The following is an 18,546-nucleotide window of genomic DNA, read 5'->3' on the forward strand; positions in this document are numbered from 1 at the left end:
CACACACACACACACACACACACACACACACACACTAACATGTAGGATATATCCTGTTTATGAAGCTAGGAAATCTCTCCTAAACAGGGAAGTCATTTATTCAGGGCCTGCTAATACACTTCCCAGGGCTGTGCTAGAAATAGTCAGGCTTCCTCCATGCCACAGGAATAATGCCATGAATGTCACTACCCCTCTCCTCTCTCCTCTTCTCCTCAAGGTCATGTTGGTCACATGTTGAGGCAGGAAGTATAACAAATGTTAAAGTCTCTCTAGCAATCAGGTTTAACAAAGGGAGCCCTTTTCTTAACTATGATGTAAAGAGATCAAAATTTGTACGTCATCAGAATTTCCTCAAGCTTGCTTGAAAAAGAATGATATGTTTAGTTATTCTTCCCAAACATAAAAGACATTTAACACAGAGATCCAAACCAATTTTTCAAACTGAATTTTTATTTCCTTCTGCCTGGCTAGATTCACTTTCAATATGCATAATAATGTTAGTTATTTTTCTGTAACTGCCTTGGTCTAACACTGTTTCTTTAGTAGCATGTTTTTTTCTCTTCCTGTTTTCTAGCAAATGCCAAGTGTGAATGTAAGCTGGGATGGAGAGGGCCCAAAGCAACTGCCTTTTATTGACATTTCAGTGGCTGTGGCAACAGATAAAGGTTTAATTACACCGATCATAAAAGATGCTGCTGCCAAGGGTATACGAGAAATTGCTGACTCAGTAAAGGTATGCCTTAAGAAATACTGTTGTTTCAAAATGTTAGGTTAGCATTTACTTTCTGATAAAGCCTTGTCGTGATCTGGTTACTCTATGATTAATATAACATACATCTATCTATATATAATTGCATACCTATCAATATATAATTACATTGTGCACTTACACAGTGAAGAGTTCGCGAACTTAACTGTCTGACCTTCTATATTTATATATACAGGTGTGTGTATATATGTATGTGTGTATGTTTCCAAGTGATTGTCAGTTGTGTATATGGAGTTTTAAGTTTTTATCCAGTTATAAGCCATTTTAAGAACATTTAACATTCAGAAATTTAGAAAGAACATACAGATAATTCAGGGTCACCAGTATTCAAGTTACAGACAAGTAATGTACTTCCCAAAGTCTAGATATTATTTTAGAATGATTTTAAGGTTAAGGCTGAAACTATATTTTTACGAAATTGGTAATGCGTAGACCTCACTGTTATCATCATTTTATTCTTAAAAGCTTATTCATTCCTTTCTAGAATTGAGTATTTAGTATTCCAGAAGCAAAAGTACTTTTTTCCCCCCAAGTTTCTAGAAAAGCAGTTTTGTAGTTCCGATATGGAGGAATCTGATTTCACCAAAAATATCACGTTGAATAGACAGGAAGACAGGCATTAGGCAGCTTTGATACCCTTCAGCTTTGATAATAATTTCTAAGGGTGTTTTGGGGTAGAAATATCGCAAATCTTGAAGTGTTGAAAACCCACTGCAGCCCCACTGCAGCCTACGCCATTGCAGACACACAGCAGCCCAGATCCAAGTCGAGCTGTTGTTCACCATCTTAGCTGTAGAGGGCAGCGTCACTGGCCCTTAAGGGATCCAAACCAGGGCCCTCTGGCGTCCCAAGCCAGCTCTTACCAACGCGCCACTCGGCTGGCCCCCAAGTATTTACTTCTTGACCCTCAGTAATCCCAAGGATGTCAATGTGTGGTGCTATGGCATGTCTCAGCCAAGTCCAAGTTTGTATTTCCTAAATAAAGTAATATAGTAACAAGCCTTACATCCCACACTATTCTTAATTCTTCATTAATTATAGTAGTTTTAAAAGGCAGAGATAAAGTGTACCTCATTAATACCCGGTACATCTTTTGAATGAATTTGTGAGACGTGATATGTGTTAGAAGTGTTTGCTAGTCATCTTGTGTTACATCCTTCCAGCTGGATGCTTCAGGTAACACCTGCTTTGCTTTTAGTTCACATTTCACGTTACCAGGAAAGCCCAGTGAGGATTAGGATTTTTCAGAACCAGCGATTCTCCTCAGAATCTATTCTTACTCCAGGCTCTGAGAGTTCACTGATAGGAAAGTCCTGCTGGTATATTTAAGGTCTACAAAGGTTTTTAAAAGTGTATCATGTGCACTTGCAATCTAGTTTTTTCAATGAATGTGCTTTTTATTTGTTTTAGTGTGGTAGCTCATCAGGCTATGTGGAGATCAGCTGCCTTGAAAAAAATGCCTTTCAGAGTCCACATGATATGTGCCTGTTCAAATCATGTGAACAGTTATATTGGTTAAGGCTGGAAAAATACATTTGTAGATTGTTCTCTGTACTTCTGATATTCCACGGCCTATACAAGTCTGAGTCCATCTCTTCATTTTTCATTTTGAATCCAAATAGTTTCATGAGTAACTATATCCAAATAGTATAAATCTGTAGTTGTTGCCTTTGCAGTAAGTCACAGTGATACATTGAGATCATTTTTAGATTTTTAAAGAGTGTTTTCTTTTTCAAAATTTAAATCATTTATGGTTTAAAATTAAATAGTTGCTAACAGTGGTTGTAAAATTGTACTTATATTAGCTATATAATACAGACTATTAAGTAAGCCATGGACTTATTTCATCTACTCAAAAGACAGTAGCTTCATTTTTTTCTCTGCTCTTCTCATAAAGTAATTCATTATTAATTTTTCGTATGTAATGATTCAACCTCTATTCTCTTGCTTTTGAAGCATTGAAAAATAAGGATTAACAGAAGTTTGGTTAATTGCGAGGGCAAGTAGAGGAAAATTTAATTACATTTTTTAAAGTCACTCTGAGGGTATCATCTGTCTCTCTGAAAGTTTAGAAATCAATATTGTCAAGAGTGATATGAGATTACTACAGTCTTATATTCTGTGTGGCAATGTAAACTGGACTAGCTCATTCAGGCAATCCTTCAACTGTAAGATCAAAATAATGTCCATTTTCTAGGACTTAGTAATTCCACTTCCGAGAATTTATATGAAATCATTGAAAAGAAACCAGTGAACCAAATTATCACACTGGGGAAATGACTAAATAAATTCTGGCAGATGCAGTTTTTAGAATATTAAGCAGACATTTAAAAAATCGTTTAGAAAATGACTTAACACAAAAGATGTTTATAATATTGAGAAGTGAAATATAAAGTTCTGTTTTTTTTGTTTCGTTTTGTTCTTTACAACTGTCTGAAATTATATATATGTTATGGGTAGAAAGATGAAAACTGAAATGTTGGTTGTGGGTTTGTTGCCAGTGCATAATTTATCTAAAATACTAGATTGACAAGAATGGCTTCTTCTCATGTTTTGTCTTACAAGAAAAAAATCTATACACACAATAGGAAATACTGAAATATTCTGCATAGTAATGGTGCACAAGGTAATTCCAGTGTTTGAAGAATTTTTAAAGGAAAGTGATTTTTCTAGATTTTTGATTCTCATCTTTAGCTTCTTGGATTATCTGTGCTCTAACTTGTCCATTTTTAAAATTGTTTTAGAGAAAATTATATATCTATTAAAACATCTTATAAAGTCAAGTCAAAGCATATCAGGGATGAGAGTGTACTCTGTACAAATATTTTAAGTGACAAGTACCCTTTACTGTGTATAACATATCGTTGGTTGACATACTTTGTTTGTATTTTTCTCAGGCTCTATCAAAGAAAGCAAGAGATGGAAAATTGTTACCAGAAGAATACCAAGGAGGGTCTTTTAGGTAAAATTTAAACTCTTTAATTATCAGTAGCATCAAATAGGTATGAGACTTATAAAGTGCATGTTAACCTGTTTTATTTATTTTCTGAAACATGTTTTTAATTTAAGTTAAATATCACATACTTTATTTAGATAAACAGAATATGTCAAAATATATAATCATAGTTTCATATTAAAGCTAGTAGGAACCCATTAAGGTTAGCTATTTAACCCATTCAAAGGTTCATAGAATGACATTCAGAGTCTGAAATTTAAAAATAATATATATAAATACAATAGATTTATAAATCTCAATTTTTTTTCTTGCGATCTGGACCCTTCAGTTATTATCAGCTCTATTTTTATTTAACTGTAACTTATACTATGTGTAGCTTGAATGTTTGACAAAGTAAAGAAACCTGTGTAACCAACCAAAGCAAGATGTGCTCTCTTTACCCTTCCTAATCCCCTTTAAAGGTAACCACTATTCTGAAAATTATCACTAAAATTATATATAGATTTGTTTTGCTTCCTTTGATCTCTATGTAAAGACATATTCTTGGTGCCTGACTTCTTTTACTCAACATTAGTGTCTATGAGATTGCACCCATGTTGCTGTGTGAAGCAGCCTTTTATCTGTTACTGCAGTATATAGTATTCTGTGGCATGCTGTATAAATAGGCCAGTGGATATCCATTTTACTGTTGTTGGGCATTTGTGTTGTTTACAGTTTGGTGCTATTACAAATAATGGTGCTATGAACATTTTTTTAGTGTCTTATGGTGACTATGTATACATATTTTTGTCGTATAGACCTGAAAGTACAATTGCCAGGTTAAACGTTTTAATAGGTTCTGCAAACAGTTTAACAAAATGGTTATGCAAATTTATACTTGCATCAACAGTGTATGAGAATTCCCATTAATAATGTTAGTTTTTAAATTTTAACAATTCTCAGGGTATGTAGTAGTAGTCTTTGTGGTCATTAGTGATAATGAAAACTGTTTTCATTTACCTATCAGCCATTTGGGTATATGGTAACTCACCAGACAAAGGACCTGTTGAAGTCTTGTGTCCATTTTTAAAAATGATTTGTAGAAGTTCTTATTTCCAGATACACAGACTTGTAGGATCTGTATTATTTCAAATACCATTTCCCACTCTGCAGGCCTTGCTTTTGAAACTTTCTTGATGGTGTTTTTAATAAACAGAATTTCTGAATTTTAGTGAGGTTCTATTTATCGGTATTTTTCTTCATAGTTGGTACTTTTTGTTGTCTGTTAGGAATTATTGCCTGAACAGTCACAAAGTAATTCTCCTATGTTGTCTTCTAGAAGCTTTATAACTTTTCACATGTAGATCATAATCCATCTGAAATTGGATTTTGTTTATGGTATGAAGATAAAAGTCAAGATTCTCTTTTTTTCTCATGTGGATATTAATTTGACCCAATGCCATATATTTAAAAAATTATTCCTTCTCCAGAGCATTGAGAAGGTGACCATGTACCTATGTGTTCAGCCTGTTTCTCTCTTCTTTCCTGTTTTCATTCGGCATGTTTGTCCCCTTCTTGGCACCACCAAGCTATAACTTTTGATACCAGTAATGAATGTCTGTTTGTTCATCTTCGAGATTGTCTTTCCTGGCTCTGTATATTTCCAAAGAAATTTTAGAATCAACTTGTCTTTTTTCTTACCCACACACACACATACATACAAGCCTTGCTGGGATGTTGATTGGGATTGCATTGAATCTTTTGATTAGTTGAAGGAGAATTGATCTTTGCGGCATTGAGTCTTCTAGTTGGTGAACATGGCGTAAACCATTGTTTATTCAGTTCTTTGCTTTCCTTCAATTATATCTTAAAATTTTCTATATAGAGGTCTTACATATGTTTCATTAGATTTCTTCCTTGATATTTTTTGATACTATTGTAAATGTTATTGTTCTTGAATTTTGTTTTCTAATTACAACTTGTATATAGATATAAAATGAATTTTTATATTGACCTTTTGTCTAGTGACTTAGCTAAATTCACTTCCTAATCTGACTGGTTTATCTGTAGAGCCTTAGATTTTCTGTGTACACAATCAATTCATCTGTGAATAATAACTGTTTAATTTTTTTTCAGTCCTTACACTTTACATTTCTTTTTCTTGCCATATGCTACTGCCTAGGACATTTAGTTCAATGCTGAATAGGTGTTTCTATTTGATATAATATTTGTATGTATGTCAATTATTTGTGTTTTGATACTATTGTCAATAATATTGTTTGTCTTTGGTCTTTGACTCAGTATAATATCCGTAGCACAGTTTTTTAGTAAAGTAAAAATACATGCTTGGGGAAAGGGTTCTTTGAGGACATGCCACCTTCAGAGCCTTTTGTTTCCCCCTAGTATTTCCAACTTGGGGATGTTTGGCATCGATGAATTTACTGCAGTGATCAACCCTCCTCAGGCCTGCATTTTGGCTGTTGGGAGATTCCGACGTGTGCTGAAGCTCACTCAGGATGAAGAGGGAAATGACAAACTACAGCAGCACCAGCTCATCACGGTCACAATGTCCAGTGACGGCCGAGTGGTAGATGACGAACTAGCTACCAGGTTTCTTGAAACTTTTAAAGCAAACCTAGAGAATCCTATTCTACTTGCCTAGCCCTCATAGATAGAGCTGTTACCCACAAACATACACTAGTCGAAAAAAATTAATATTTAAGTGTGAAGTGGATGAAATGTTTACTTATTTAAGGTGAAAACGTTTGACCTGAGTTGTCTTCCTTTCCAGTTTGGGTTTAATGTTGTAGGACAAATGATAACAAACTGTTACAAATGAAAGAGAACGTTTGGTTAGTCAGATCCATTTTTAACCTCTGGTGCTGTACTAGATGTAAATTAAACTATGTGTTTGACTCCTTGCAATGTTTTAGAATATTTGAAAATGTATGATAAATTGTAAACTCAAAAAAATTGTTGCAATTCTTCTTAATTGTATTGAAAGAGATGCCCATTAATTTAGCATTGGGACCTCACTTTTACAAGTACTGCTCTAGATATACTTGAACAACTTAATTTGTACAGAAGTTTATTCTGGATAATAGTAAATAAATAAGGATCACATTGTATTTGGGGTTGTGGCAACATTATTGAACTTTTTATGTATATATAGCCATATGTTTTAGAGTGCTTTCTATCAGTCTTATTTTTTACTACTGTAACACTGTGAACTTCTAAAGAAAAAGAATAAAACAATCAAAACTGGAGAGAGAGAAAGACCAAAATATTTGTTTGTTTCAATGATCAACTATAGTTTAAATATCTAAACCCTCAGAAATTACTGCTCACCTTCATACTAAGTTGGAATATATTAAAATAAATTATACTATTTCTTATCAAACATTTTAAGTTAATATTGATTTAAACACAGAATGTTTCAAATTTGTACTGTGCAATAAGTTGTGAGAAAATACAAAAATTTCTATTGTGTTTTAAGTGTTTAGGACACAGATGTTTAGGGAAAACTTGAAGTAGATTAGTAATTTCCCTGGAACCAGCTTAAAAGGGACACTCCAGAAGAAAAGAAGGAATTTAAAATTAATGTGGCATTAGGAAAACAACAGCTATGGAATGTAAAACTTTGGAAAGAGAGTAGAAGAGAAGCCTTATGAAGCAGGTGAGAACTATCCTTTTTATTCCATCGATGATATGAAATGTTCACTAAGTATCAGAAAGGTCAGAAGAGCTTATTTTTCTCTTTTAACAACTCTGCTACAACTGGCAAGATAGCTGTACCGAAGTTGGATGGTAGTTGAATTAACCAGTCACAGGAAGACTCGTGTTAGTATCTGCTGACGTGAATCACCAGAAGACAGACTATGTGGTACAGGTTATGTGGTATGATTTGATGGGCTACTTATCCTCTCAGAAAAGAGCCTTCTAAAATAGAGCTCCATTCTATCCATTGTTAAGAAAATGCTTACTCCCATTCTGTTTTAACATGTGTTTTAAAAATAGTCTCCAAAACTCTTGTCATATTAGCAGTTGTACTGAAAGTGGTAACCAAATGCTGCTTTCAAACAACTTTTAGCAGTTACATTATTTTCAGTCAGTTTTAACTGAAATTGGTTTTTTCCCCTAATTTTTATATCTGATGCATAGAGCTTGAGCCAGCCATAAGTAACCCTTGGCTTGGAGTTCTGCTTTCCATGGCCTGAGGTGCATAAACCGTAATGCGTCTGTTTCCCTGTGGGTGAAATGGGCACTGAACCCCACCCCAGGCTGCCTTACAGCATTATTGTGAACTGCCCAGGAGAAATGCTGTATAAATTTAAGATATTTTAATTCTCCATGGACATCACAACCAGGCTTTTCATATAATGAGTTGCTTCTCATAGTTTGACTTTTCATGGTTTGACTTCTCCGCTGTGGGTACAAGTGCTCATTCATGCTGACTAAAAATATTTTCTCTAGTATCGCTATGTACTGCTTGGGTTTATGTAAGGAAATTGTCATTTCATTTCTGAAAAGAATTTTATTGCTCTGTGAGGTCAAAGGCTAACACTGATTTGGGAAAGCAGTATATGGTGTACTTGGTTTGCATCATTATAGAGAAGGAACCGTGTGCTGCTTGAGCAGGCCCTGTATACACATTCTGTATCTATACTTGGAGTACTGATAGCTATCACACGAGAGGATGTGAAAACCAAATTTGATACCTTGTCATCTTTTTTCTCATTTAAACAGTGAAAATGACTATACTATTGGGAAGACTTCTAAGGAAAAGGTAATGCCCATTCCAGTTAACACTTAGGCATGAAAATAACAATGAACATTAGAATTTGTAAGTTAAAATAGCCCTGCTTCTCCCTGATTGCCACTTCTAGTTAACATTTACAGGTACAGTTTGTTTGCTCACTAACTATTTTGTAGCAGATTAAAATCATCAGTGTACTGCTGGTCAGACTCCTTTGTTTGGAACATTACTAAGTTATATATATATATATATTGGTGTAGGTATTTTATATATAGTGTCAAATGGAACTTGTATTTTTAGATTTTTTGTTTTCTTTGTTACATTTTGGACTTAATTTCAGACTACATTGTATAGGCCAGCCATTTGTGCATTATGCTACAAGTAAACCTAGTTTCCTAACCTTTTATTGAAAGGTAGGTGGTGCTGTGAGTTAATGTATTGTACGTTGAATGTGGGAGAAAAATAAAAATGGCATTTAAATCTTGGTTTTCCAGGAAAATTTGTCCTCATTACACATTGCATGATGATAGATTTTGTCTCAGGTGAAATGAATAAATGAAAGAACCAAGTGTGTGGCATGTAAGAATTAACCATTAATTTAAATGTGACATTATTAATGGGGAACTCTTTTTGGTCTCAGAAGAAAGAAGTAACAATGTAGAATTACTTTCAGACTAGGCTAAAAGGGAGCGGACCGCAGTCAGCAGGAGCCAGCTGGAAGCTTCTGCTAAAAGGAAAGCGTGAGTTCTTTAGATTATGCACTAGTTCAAATGGCTTTCAAGAAGGGAGAACATGAAGCATATTGGAGATGCTGGTTTGCTGTGGTGTATTATGAATTTATGGGGCGGGTGTGTGCTGTCAGATAGTGCAGCAACAGTGAGGCAGTTTCCCAGCCTAAAACACAGTGCCCCGTGGTCCCCGTCACCAGTATACAGAAGGTTAAGATTCTGAGCAGTTATATACAGCACATGGTGTATTTCAGGAGACAGTCAACCTTTTTATGAATGGATAAAGCAATCATCTTCCAATGACATTTTAAATAGTTTTGTGGATTTAAAATTTTTATTTTCTAGTGTCTCCATTGGTTTCAAGAGATGGGGACAGATAGGTTGGTGGGAAGGTGTGATTTGTCTAGACTTGTAACACTGAAGACCCCATTGAATTGAAATGATAAGGTATAAAGATGTATTTTGAAAATTATGATTTGCCTTAGTGAGTGGCTGTCTTATTTCTTTGATCACATAAAATTTACTTTCACATTTTATCACTTGTTTATATTTTTTTCAACAAAGCCAAAAGCAGCCTTCCCAGCAAAGTAGGTATTTTTTAAACCTCTAATTTAACCTCGACTATGTATGATACGTAAAATTAGGGAACCTTGGGCTTTTATTAAAAGTTGAGAAATTATTAGCAAAATTTATTTTTCTGAAATTTCTTAGTTTATGAAATTCTTTATTACTCCTATCACTAAAATGTAGAAGGTCTGTTAAAGATAAGGTTATTTGTGATCAAATTAAATATTATTCATAACACTTTATAAAGCATAATGTATTCTATAAATCTAAGATGTTAAATTTTTAATCGCATAAATTGCACTTATTCTACACTTTTTATCTGTGCCTTATCAACAGCCTGTTTGATAGGGAATGGCATTTATCAGGAAGCTTATAGGATGCCACTTAAGAAATTACCGTCCTTGCAAGTGGAACTACTGGCTTTTAGTACATACTTTATTGCCCAAGTTTGCATACTTAAATCAATGTATTTTAAGCCTTTAGTATTTTAGTTTCAATTTTATCTATAAATCACTGCACTCAGTAAAAACCTATTTCTGTGCTTCCATATTCTATTACCTATAAAATGAAGCAGGAGGAAAAATTAATCACAGCGGTGTTTGCTGATCTCATTTAACCTCAATTCTCTAAGGTAGGTATAGCCTACTTTACTATCATTGCAGACAGGATAAGGAAACTCAGAGATTGTGTGGTTTGGTCAACAGCACACAGCACCAAAGTGCCAGTTCTGGGATTTGAACCTAGTAGGTCTGTGCTGCGCCAAAATTCGAGCTCACTACTTTGCAGTACACAACTTTCTAAGCTCTGTTACTGCTGCTGAGATAGTTCATGTTAACAGGTAGCATTTTCCACTTGTAATAACTGCAGGGCCTGTTCTTCGGTCATGACGCTAGTGTGTTTTCTGCATGGCCACACTTAATTCCTACGTTCTCTGTAGTGGATTTCTTTATGCATTGATGGTAATTGTACGCAGAAACTGCTGAGGGATTTTTATTTTCGTTATGGGCAACTATTAACTCGAAATGCTGAGGTAAAGTGTTACAACTTCTGTCTCTGAATGGAAGGCTTAGAAAATATAACCTTGAAAAATTAGTTTCTCTAAGTTTCTCTAAGGATAAAAACATGATATAGAACATTGTTACTTTTCATAAGTATCTTTGCAGCTGGTCCACATTCAGAATCAAAAGTCGTTACCTCAGTTTTTATTTTGGAAGTTGTAGGTTTCTATACTGACAGCTGTATCAATGAGGGTCCAGTCTTCTATAGTGACCACCTTATCAGTCAGGGTCCAATGTTTGCGGCCCACTGGATGGCAGAGAAGCTCATTGCATTGCCCAGGCCGGATCTGTCTGCAGTCACCAGGGAAATAGGAAGCCATCCTTCGTATTTTGAGGTCAGACTCAGTTGCTGGGCTGGTGCACTTAGGGCGATCAGGGTGCCATTACAGACGGGAAGCCTGGAGCACTTAAGGTCTGTGTGGGGAGGACCATGGGAAGGTGGTCACTGGGCCGAGCTGGGACTGCCATTCTGGGCAAAAGGCAGGGGCAAAGCATCACGGGATGTGTACACCTGCTGACCAGCCAGGCAGCAGCTGGAATGAGCAATGTCCCTAGGGCACCTTCTACTGAGAAAACGTAACATGCTGTTTGGTGTAAAGGAGAAAAGCTTAAAACAATCACTGATTATTGTTGAGCAGGTATTGAAGGCTACGTGTGCATCTGAGAGAGAACATATTTGTAACTGGCACCACAGCCCAACCAGAGAGGCTGGGAAGTAAAATGTGATCTCATAATTTGGAATAATGCCCAATAAGACACCTTATAAAGGGATAGCAGTCTATACTAGACCTACTTTGTGTGGAGAAATCTACCTAGGCTAGAGGTGATACTGAAAATATTGTCACTTTTTTTCAAATAAATTCCCCTGTTTTCTAGAAGAGACATTTATTAAACTGTGAAACAAAAGAAAGTGTTGAAATACATTATTCATTCAACGATGGTGAGCATCTGTGCATGGGTACTGAGGACTCATAGCTAACAGCCCTTACCTTCAATCAACTTAAACTGGTAAAATAAACATTAATTTCTTAAATTATCGTTTGGGAAATTCTCTACTGAAATTTTATTTCCTAGGTGGATATTTCAATACAATTTTTCTTGTCATGTAATTACATAGTTCCCATTGAGTAGATGCAGACCTTTTCTTTATATGGTTATATGCTAACCATGAAAATATAATAGTAATAGGTAACTTACTGTGTTCCAGATGTTCTGAATGCCTTATATGTATTATTAACTCATTAAGCCTTCACCACAACCCCATCACATAGTTATCAGTATTTCACAAAAGACATGTTAAGTAACTTGTCTAAGATTACACAGGATTCAGGGCAGGTAGTCTGGCCCCAGAGCTTCACAAGAGATTACTCTTTTGAAAATTTATTAGGAAATTCTGTAATTTAGCACATTAAAAAGACACTGAGCTGGGGAAATGCCTCTCTGTTGACAGTGAAAACAGCTTGTTGAACTCAGTAGCACCTCCTACATGAATATAGAAATAATATAGAAAGAAGTCTGTAGCTAAATGTCAGTAACCGGACATTTAGTGTCCTCTAGATTTTAGTATTAATGAATGATCTATCCCTTTAACCTTTAACCTGCTGATTCGTGAAGGGGAAGTAGCTGTGTGGATTAATAATTAAGATCAGAAACAGAAAAACACCTCAGTGTTCTTATTTAGAGGACAACTCACTGGGTGATGACCAAAGAGTTCTTTACTTTTGCTCAGGGATAACAAGGTTTGGAAAAAGAAATGTCTAATAATAATTTTTTAAGTTAATAAATGTCCTTGTGGTTGAAAGTACATGTTCTTTCTATGCAGATAGCAGAATTTGGTAAGTAGAAATATCTCCTTGATTTTCCCCAGATTGTAAATTTCTTGAATATGTTTTTGTTTGAAATATAGCACTTCTCCACCCCTCATCCTTACTATCACCAACACAATTATGAATTTGCTCACACCTTGTAGGATGCCAGACTGGGTTTCTCCCACTCTTTCCCCTTTCTCAACCCCCTAAATGTCAGTCTGACCTTCACCCAACACATTTGTTTTTTAAGGGCCTGAGGAATCGTGTTGGGGCAATTCTGTGCCTAGGTTTCAAGGTCATACCGATTAAGTGAAAGTGTTACCATTTGTCAAGACTAGTTCATAACATGCTTTCTGTAAGATGTTCTGAGGCTAGTTTCCCTTTTGTGATGGGTGGATGTGTGACCGTTTTATGATGGTAGCATTGACTCATCTCTTATTCCGAGGTCAGAGAAGTCTTTTTGTGCATTTATGTTTGCAACATTGTAAATAAGACACCAAAAGCAGCTTACCTGACGACACCTCCTTATCTGCATCAATTGTGCTTTTTCATTAATGAAAAATTGCACTCCATTTAATTGGAGGATAACTGTTTAGCAAAGGTTTGTACCTCATGGTACTCAGATAATAACAGGTATTTGGTGGGTTTTTTTTTGTTTTGTTTTGTTTTTTAAAGGAAAAATCATTGAGTATGTGCGGGGGGTGGGGGGATAAGATTGTAACAAATGGAAAAATACTTATGTTATTGAATAGATGCATGGACAAGGACACAAGAGTAACATGAACAGTCAGAAACCTGATTTGATCAGAGACAGGTCTGACATTCTCTGTTTTATTTAGAAAAACTACAGTTTCGTTGTAATTTTTTTTTTTTAGCACTGAAGGAAACTCCTTAGTGGTTAGTGTTCGCTATTGGCATTGGCCTAAAGTTACCACACAAGAAGTCTGCCAAACAACAGAATTTTTTAAATTTCTATACATCTTGGTTTGGTAGCTGTTTTATTTCACCTTTAGAAAGACATTTTAAAATCACAAGCGATGACAATTTAAAAATAAATGTGTAAGAAACCCTGATATTCATGTACACGTCCTGCTTGGTGACCCTTTGTTCTGTGTCCCAAACATGTTCCAAATTTGACAAGAAGATTCAGCTTTGTTGCCTACTTTGATGCCTCTGCCTGCCCCCTCTGCTCCCAAGGAGCCATGTATGTGGATTCAAGGGCAGGACATTTATTAGGTTATGGTGCCATGACTGCCATCTATTAGGACTCCCTATTAATTTGCCACATGGCAGGTGTGATCAAATCAGCCTGAAGCTTTCCCTTCTTAGAGGGCAGCCTTCTTAGGAAGGCTGAATTAGATTAAATTATCTGCCTTGAGTCTTTAGGGCAATCTCTCTTCCTTTTGATTTGTGTTCTTGGACAATTCTTTGTAATGTTCCTGACGGAAGGGTAAGCTGAAGAGCTGGGAAGAGGGTGTGGACCTCTGTATAGGCTAGAAGAAGCCAAGGAAGCTGTTCAGCCTGTATTTGTTCATTTAGGCAGTGGTGTGCTGGTAAATGTTTAACAACCAGCTCTGAGAAAGAAGCGTCTGTGCATCTATTATCAAGTGTAAGTCCATTAGAAAGTTTACTGATATACAAATAATAAAATAGTCAATTGATAAATTTAATAGGATCTGCAATATTAAATATAAATGTAACATAGCAATAATTCAATAAAATGTACAATTCACAAATAATAAAACATACAACTCTATTGTAAATTTGATTTATAGCTCACTGATTCTTACAGAATGCTTTCATTGGTTTTATGGAACTCCTGTATCTGTAGCCAAATTATTATTGATGAATAAGTGTGGTCCCTGACATGAATGTTGGCTGATATTTTTCTTTAAATGAAAGAATAAGATTAAAGTTAAAACAGCAAAGACATGTGTTGGAATTTTACTTGTTTGTCAATAAAGAGAGTAATGTTTTTACTGAAATCAGACAATTTTCAAATACTGGAAAATATTTCCTCAAATACTGTGCTATTTACAATATACCAGCTACAGACATGACATTTTTAAGTTTAGTCTGCAGTATTGACATTTTTCCATCACTTTTTCCTTAATTTTTTTTCTATTACAGTTGACATTCAGTATTTATTAGTTTTAGGCGTACAGCATAGTAGTTAGACGTTCATGTAAATTACCATGTGATCTCCCCAGTAAGCCTCGTATCCATCTGACACCATACATAGTTACTACAGTATTGTTGACTATATTCCCTATGCTGCAGGTTACATCCCTGTGACTATTTTGTAACTGCCAATTTGTACTTCTTAATCCCTTCACCTTTTTCACCCAGGCACCCAACCCCCCTTCCATCTGAAAATTATAAGTTCTCTGTATCTCTGAGTCTGCTTTGTTTGTTTGTTTGTTTTTAGATTCCCCCTTATAAATGAGATCATATGGTATTTGTCTTTCTCAGACTCATTTCACTTAGTGTAATATCCTCTAGGTCCATCCATGTTATCATAAATGATAAGATTTCATTTTTTTTATGGTGGAGTAATAATTCCATTGTATTGGGTTGTCGGGAAAGTCACGATGCATTTTTGCAACGAAAAACAGAAAAAATACGTCATGACTTTTCCGACAACCCAATATCTACGATGTGTGATCATAAAATACGGTGTTTTAAAAAATTTTATTTCAGTAAAAGACACACTACCATTAATCCCCTTCACTTTGAACACACTTAACCCCTTGTTCTTGCCACTTTCTGAAACAGTTCTAGAAGTCCTTTTTCATGAGTGTCTTTAGTTGTGCTGTCATGGCTGCCTCGATGTCCTGAATCGATTCAAAACGTTTACCTTTCACGGTCATTTTGACTTTGGGGAAGAGCCAGAAGTCTCATGGTGCCAGATCTGGTGAATAAGATGGATGAGGACAGGGCCGGCTGAGTGGCTTGTTGGTTAAGAGTTGGCTTGGGAGCGCAAGCTCTGAGCAATAGGGCCACTGGTTCGGATCCTACGTGGGCCAGTGACACTGCGCCCTCTACAGCTAAGATGGTGAACAACAACTCAACCTGCAGCTGGGCTGCCGTGAGTCGCCGGCGACGGCGTAGGCTGCAGTGGGCTGCCAGAAGCCACTGTGAGCATCCAGCAGCCAGCGAGAGCTGCCATGAGCTGCCGTGAGTGGCCATCCAGTGGCCGGCGAGCAACTGCCTCACCCGGGAAGAGCACAATGATCACAATACCAACGTAGGCCAGTGAAGCAACGTCCTCCACAACTAGACTGAAGAACAAAAGGACAGAACTTGTCTGTTCCTCTTCCCCGATTTCCCAACACTGTTCTCTCCCAATTTCCCAATAAAATCTTTAAAAAAAAAATGGATGAGGACACATTGTAATGTTTTTATTTGACAGAAATTGCCATACCAGAAACGATGTGTGACATGGAGCCTTTCTGTTTTGATCACAAAATACGGTGAATGCTGCTGACAAGTGCCGTCCAACGGAAAGGCAAGGATCTTCAATACGGGAAGCAGTGCATCAAACCTTAGTAACTGTGTGTGACAAGTTTCAACTTGTTCAATGCAGCCAGTCGGGTGTGAGCGATGGTTGAGAGAAGGTGTGTTTTAAAGTGTGCTATAAGTCATCCTCCATCATGACAACGCTCTGTGTCACACATCGCTTCTGGTATACGGCAATTTCTGTCAAATAAAAACATTACAGCGTGTCCTCGTCCACCTTATTCTCCAGATCTGGCATTGTGCGACTTCTGGCTCTTCCCCAAAGTCAAAATGATCTAGGACATCGAGGCAGCCACAACAGTGCAACTAAAGACACTCACGAAAGAAGACTTCCAGAACTACTTCAGAAAGTGGCAAGAACGATGGGATTAGTGTGTTTGAAGCAAGGGGGAGTATTTTGAGGGAGATTAATGGCAATGTGTCTTTTACTGTAATGATTTTTTTTTTATTTAAACATTCACCATATTGTTTTGATCACACCTTGTATGTACCACATCTTCTTTATCCAGTCATCTTTTGATTGGAGCATTTAATCCATTTACATTTAAAGAAGTTATATATAACTACTAGTTATATATAGTTATTGCATTTTATTGTTTTCTGATTGTTTTTGTAGTTTACTGTCCCTTATTCTCTTTCTTTTTTCTCTTGTATGTTGATGACTTTCTGTAATGTTGTTTGGATTCTTTTCTCTTTTTTTCTTGATGTCTCATAGATTTTGGTTTGTAGTTACCATGTGCTTTGTATATACCAGCCTATGTTTATAGCATTCTATTTTAAGTTGATAGTCACTTAAGTTCGAACACATTTTAGAAACACCACTTTTTAACTCACCCCCTCCACACTTAATGTATTTGTCATTATTTTTTACTTAGTGTGTGTGTGTGTGTGTGTGTGTGTGTGTGTGTGTATCCCTTAATTTGCTGTTGTAATTACATGTGATCTTCCTACTTTTGCCTTTTAACCTTTGTATTAGCTTCAGTTTTGGTTGATCCACTGCTTTTATTGTGTTTGTCAGTGAGAATTTTTTTTTCTTTCTGATATTTTTCTTATTCATATGTATCTTTTTTTTTTTCTTCTTAAAGAAGTCCTTTTAGGTCCGGCTGAGTGGCGCGATGGTTAGGAGCTGGCTTGGGACGCCAGAGGGCCCCGGTTCGGATCCCACATGAGGGCCAGTGATGCTGTGCCCTCTACAGCTAAGATGCTGAACAACAGCTCAACCTGGAGCTGGGCTGCTGTGAGTCGCCGGCGACGGCATAGGCTGCAGCCCCTGCTGCAGTGGGCTGCCATAAGCTACCATGTGTAGCTGGCAGCCAGCGTGAGCGGCCATCCAGAAGCCGGCGATTGGTCTGCCTCACCCAGGAAGAGCGCAATGATGGTGCCAAGTTGGGCCAGTGAGGCAACATCCTCCACAACTAGACTGAAGAACAAAACGACAGCAACTTGTCTGTTCCCCTTCCCCAATTCCCCACCGCTGTTCCCATCCCCCCAATTTCCCACCGCTGTTCCCATCCCCCCAATTCCCCAATAAAAATCTTTTAAAAAAATAAAAATAAAAAAGAAGTCCCTTTAACAATTCTTGTAATACTGATTTGGTGGCAATGAATGCCTTCAGCTTTTTCTTGCCTGGGAAGCTCTTTATCTGTTCTTCGAGTCTAAATGATAGCTTTGCTGGGTAGAATAATCTTGGTTATAGGCCCCTGCTTTCTATGACTTTGAATATTTCGTGTCACTCCCTTCTGGCTTGTAGAGTTTCTGTTGAGATTTGGCTGATAGTCTTATGGGATCTCCCTTGTAGGTAACTACATTTTTCCATTACTTTCTTAAGCCCAGAGACAATCAACAATAAATCAAGCCCTTGATTTTTAGCAGTTGCTTATTTCCATGGTATAAATGCCCTGATCTCAGGTTACCAATGCGATGTCACTGAATGCAGAGTTGGGAAGATGCACAGCCATACAGCATTATATAGCATTTCCCACCATTACTTAACAACAGATGTACAAAAACCTCAAGAACATAGGTAATAGTAAAATGTTGTAAACGATTAACAAGTGATGAGCTTTAGGTATTTGTTTTTGATATAATTTTTTATTTAATAGTATGCTTATAATTTATATATATATTTATAATTTAACTTTTTTTTTTTTTTTAGCTGAGCCATCCTGCCACCTGTTGGCAGCTCAGCGGCAGCTCAGCTCGGGCCGAGCATCAAACCGCTGTTGCTCAGAGCTCTATAATTTAACTTTTAATAAGGGCTTGAAAAACTTAATATTCGGCTCTCACGAGCTAGTAAAAACCAGCGTTAGCACACTGCTGGCCTTATGCCTTCCATCTCAGATCAGAGGTTCTCTAACGGTGGGGGGGGCAGGGAGAAGACATATGCCAATATGCCATGCTTGTTTA

General features: G+C 36.6%; 1 protein-coding gene across 1 annotated transcript in view; it reads left to right on the forward strand.

The window, feature by feature from the left end:
* The window catches only part of PDHX (pyruvate dehydrogenase complex component X), a 78,345-nt gene extending 63,782 nt beyond the window's left edge, over positions 1-14,563 (forward strand). The window contains exons 9-11 of the mRNA XM_019639555.1: positions 575-733; positions 3,667-3,731; positions 6,108-14,563. Of these exons, the coding sequence (XP_019495100.1) occupies positions 575-733; positions 3,667-3,731; positions 6,108-6,366 (483 nt within the window). The 3' untranslated portion in view covers positions 6,367-14,563. The remainder of the gene's footprint in view (positions 1-574; positions 734-3,666; positions 3,732-6,107) is intronic.
* Positions 14,564-18,546: the final 3,983 nt, after the last annotated feature.

The sequence above is a fragment of the Hipposideros armiger genome, unplaced genomic scaffold, assembly GCF_001890085.2.
Source record: "Hipposideros armiger isolate ML-2016 unplaced genomic scaffold, ASM189008v1 scaffold_44, whole genome shotgun sequence".
Taxonomy (NCBI): Eukaryota; Metazoa; Chordata; class Mammalia; order Chiroptera; family Hipposideridae; genus Hipposideros; species Hipposideros armiger.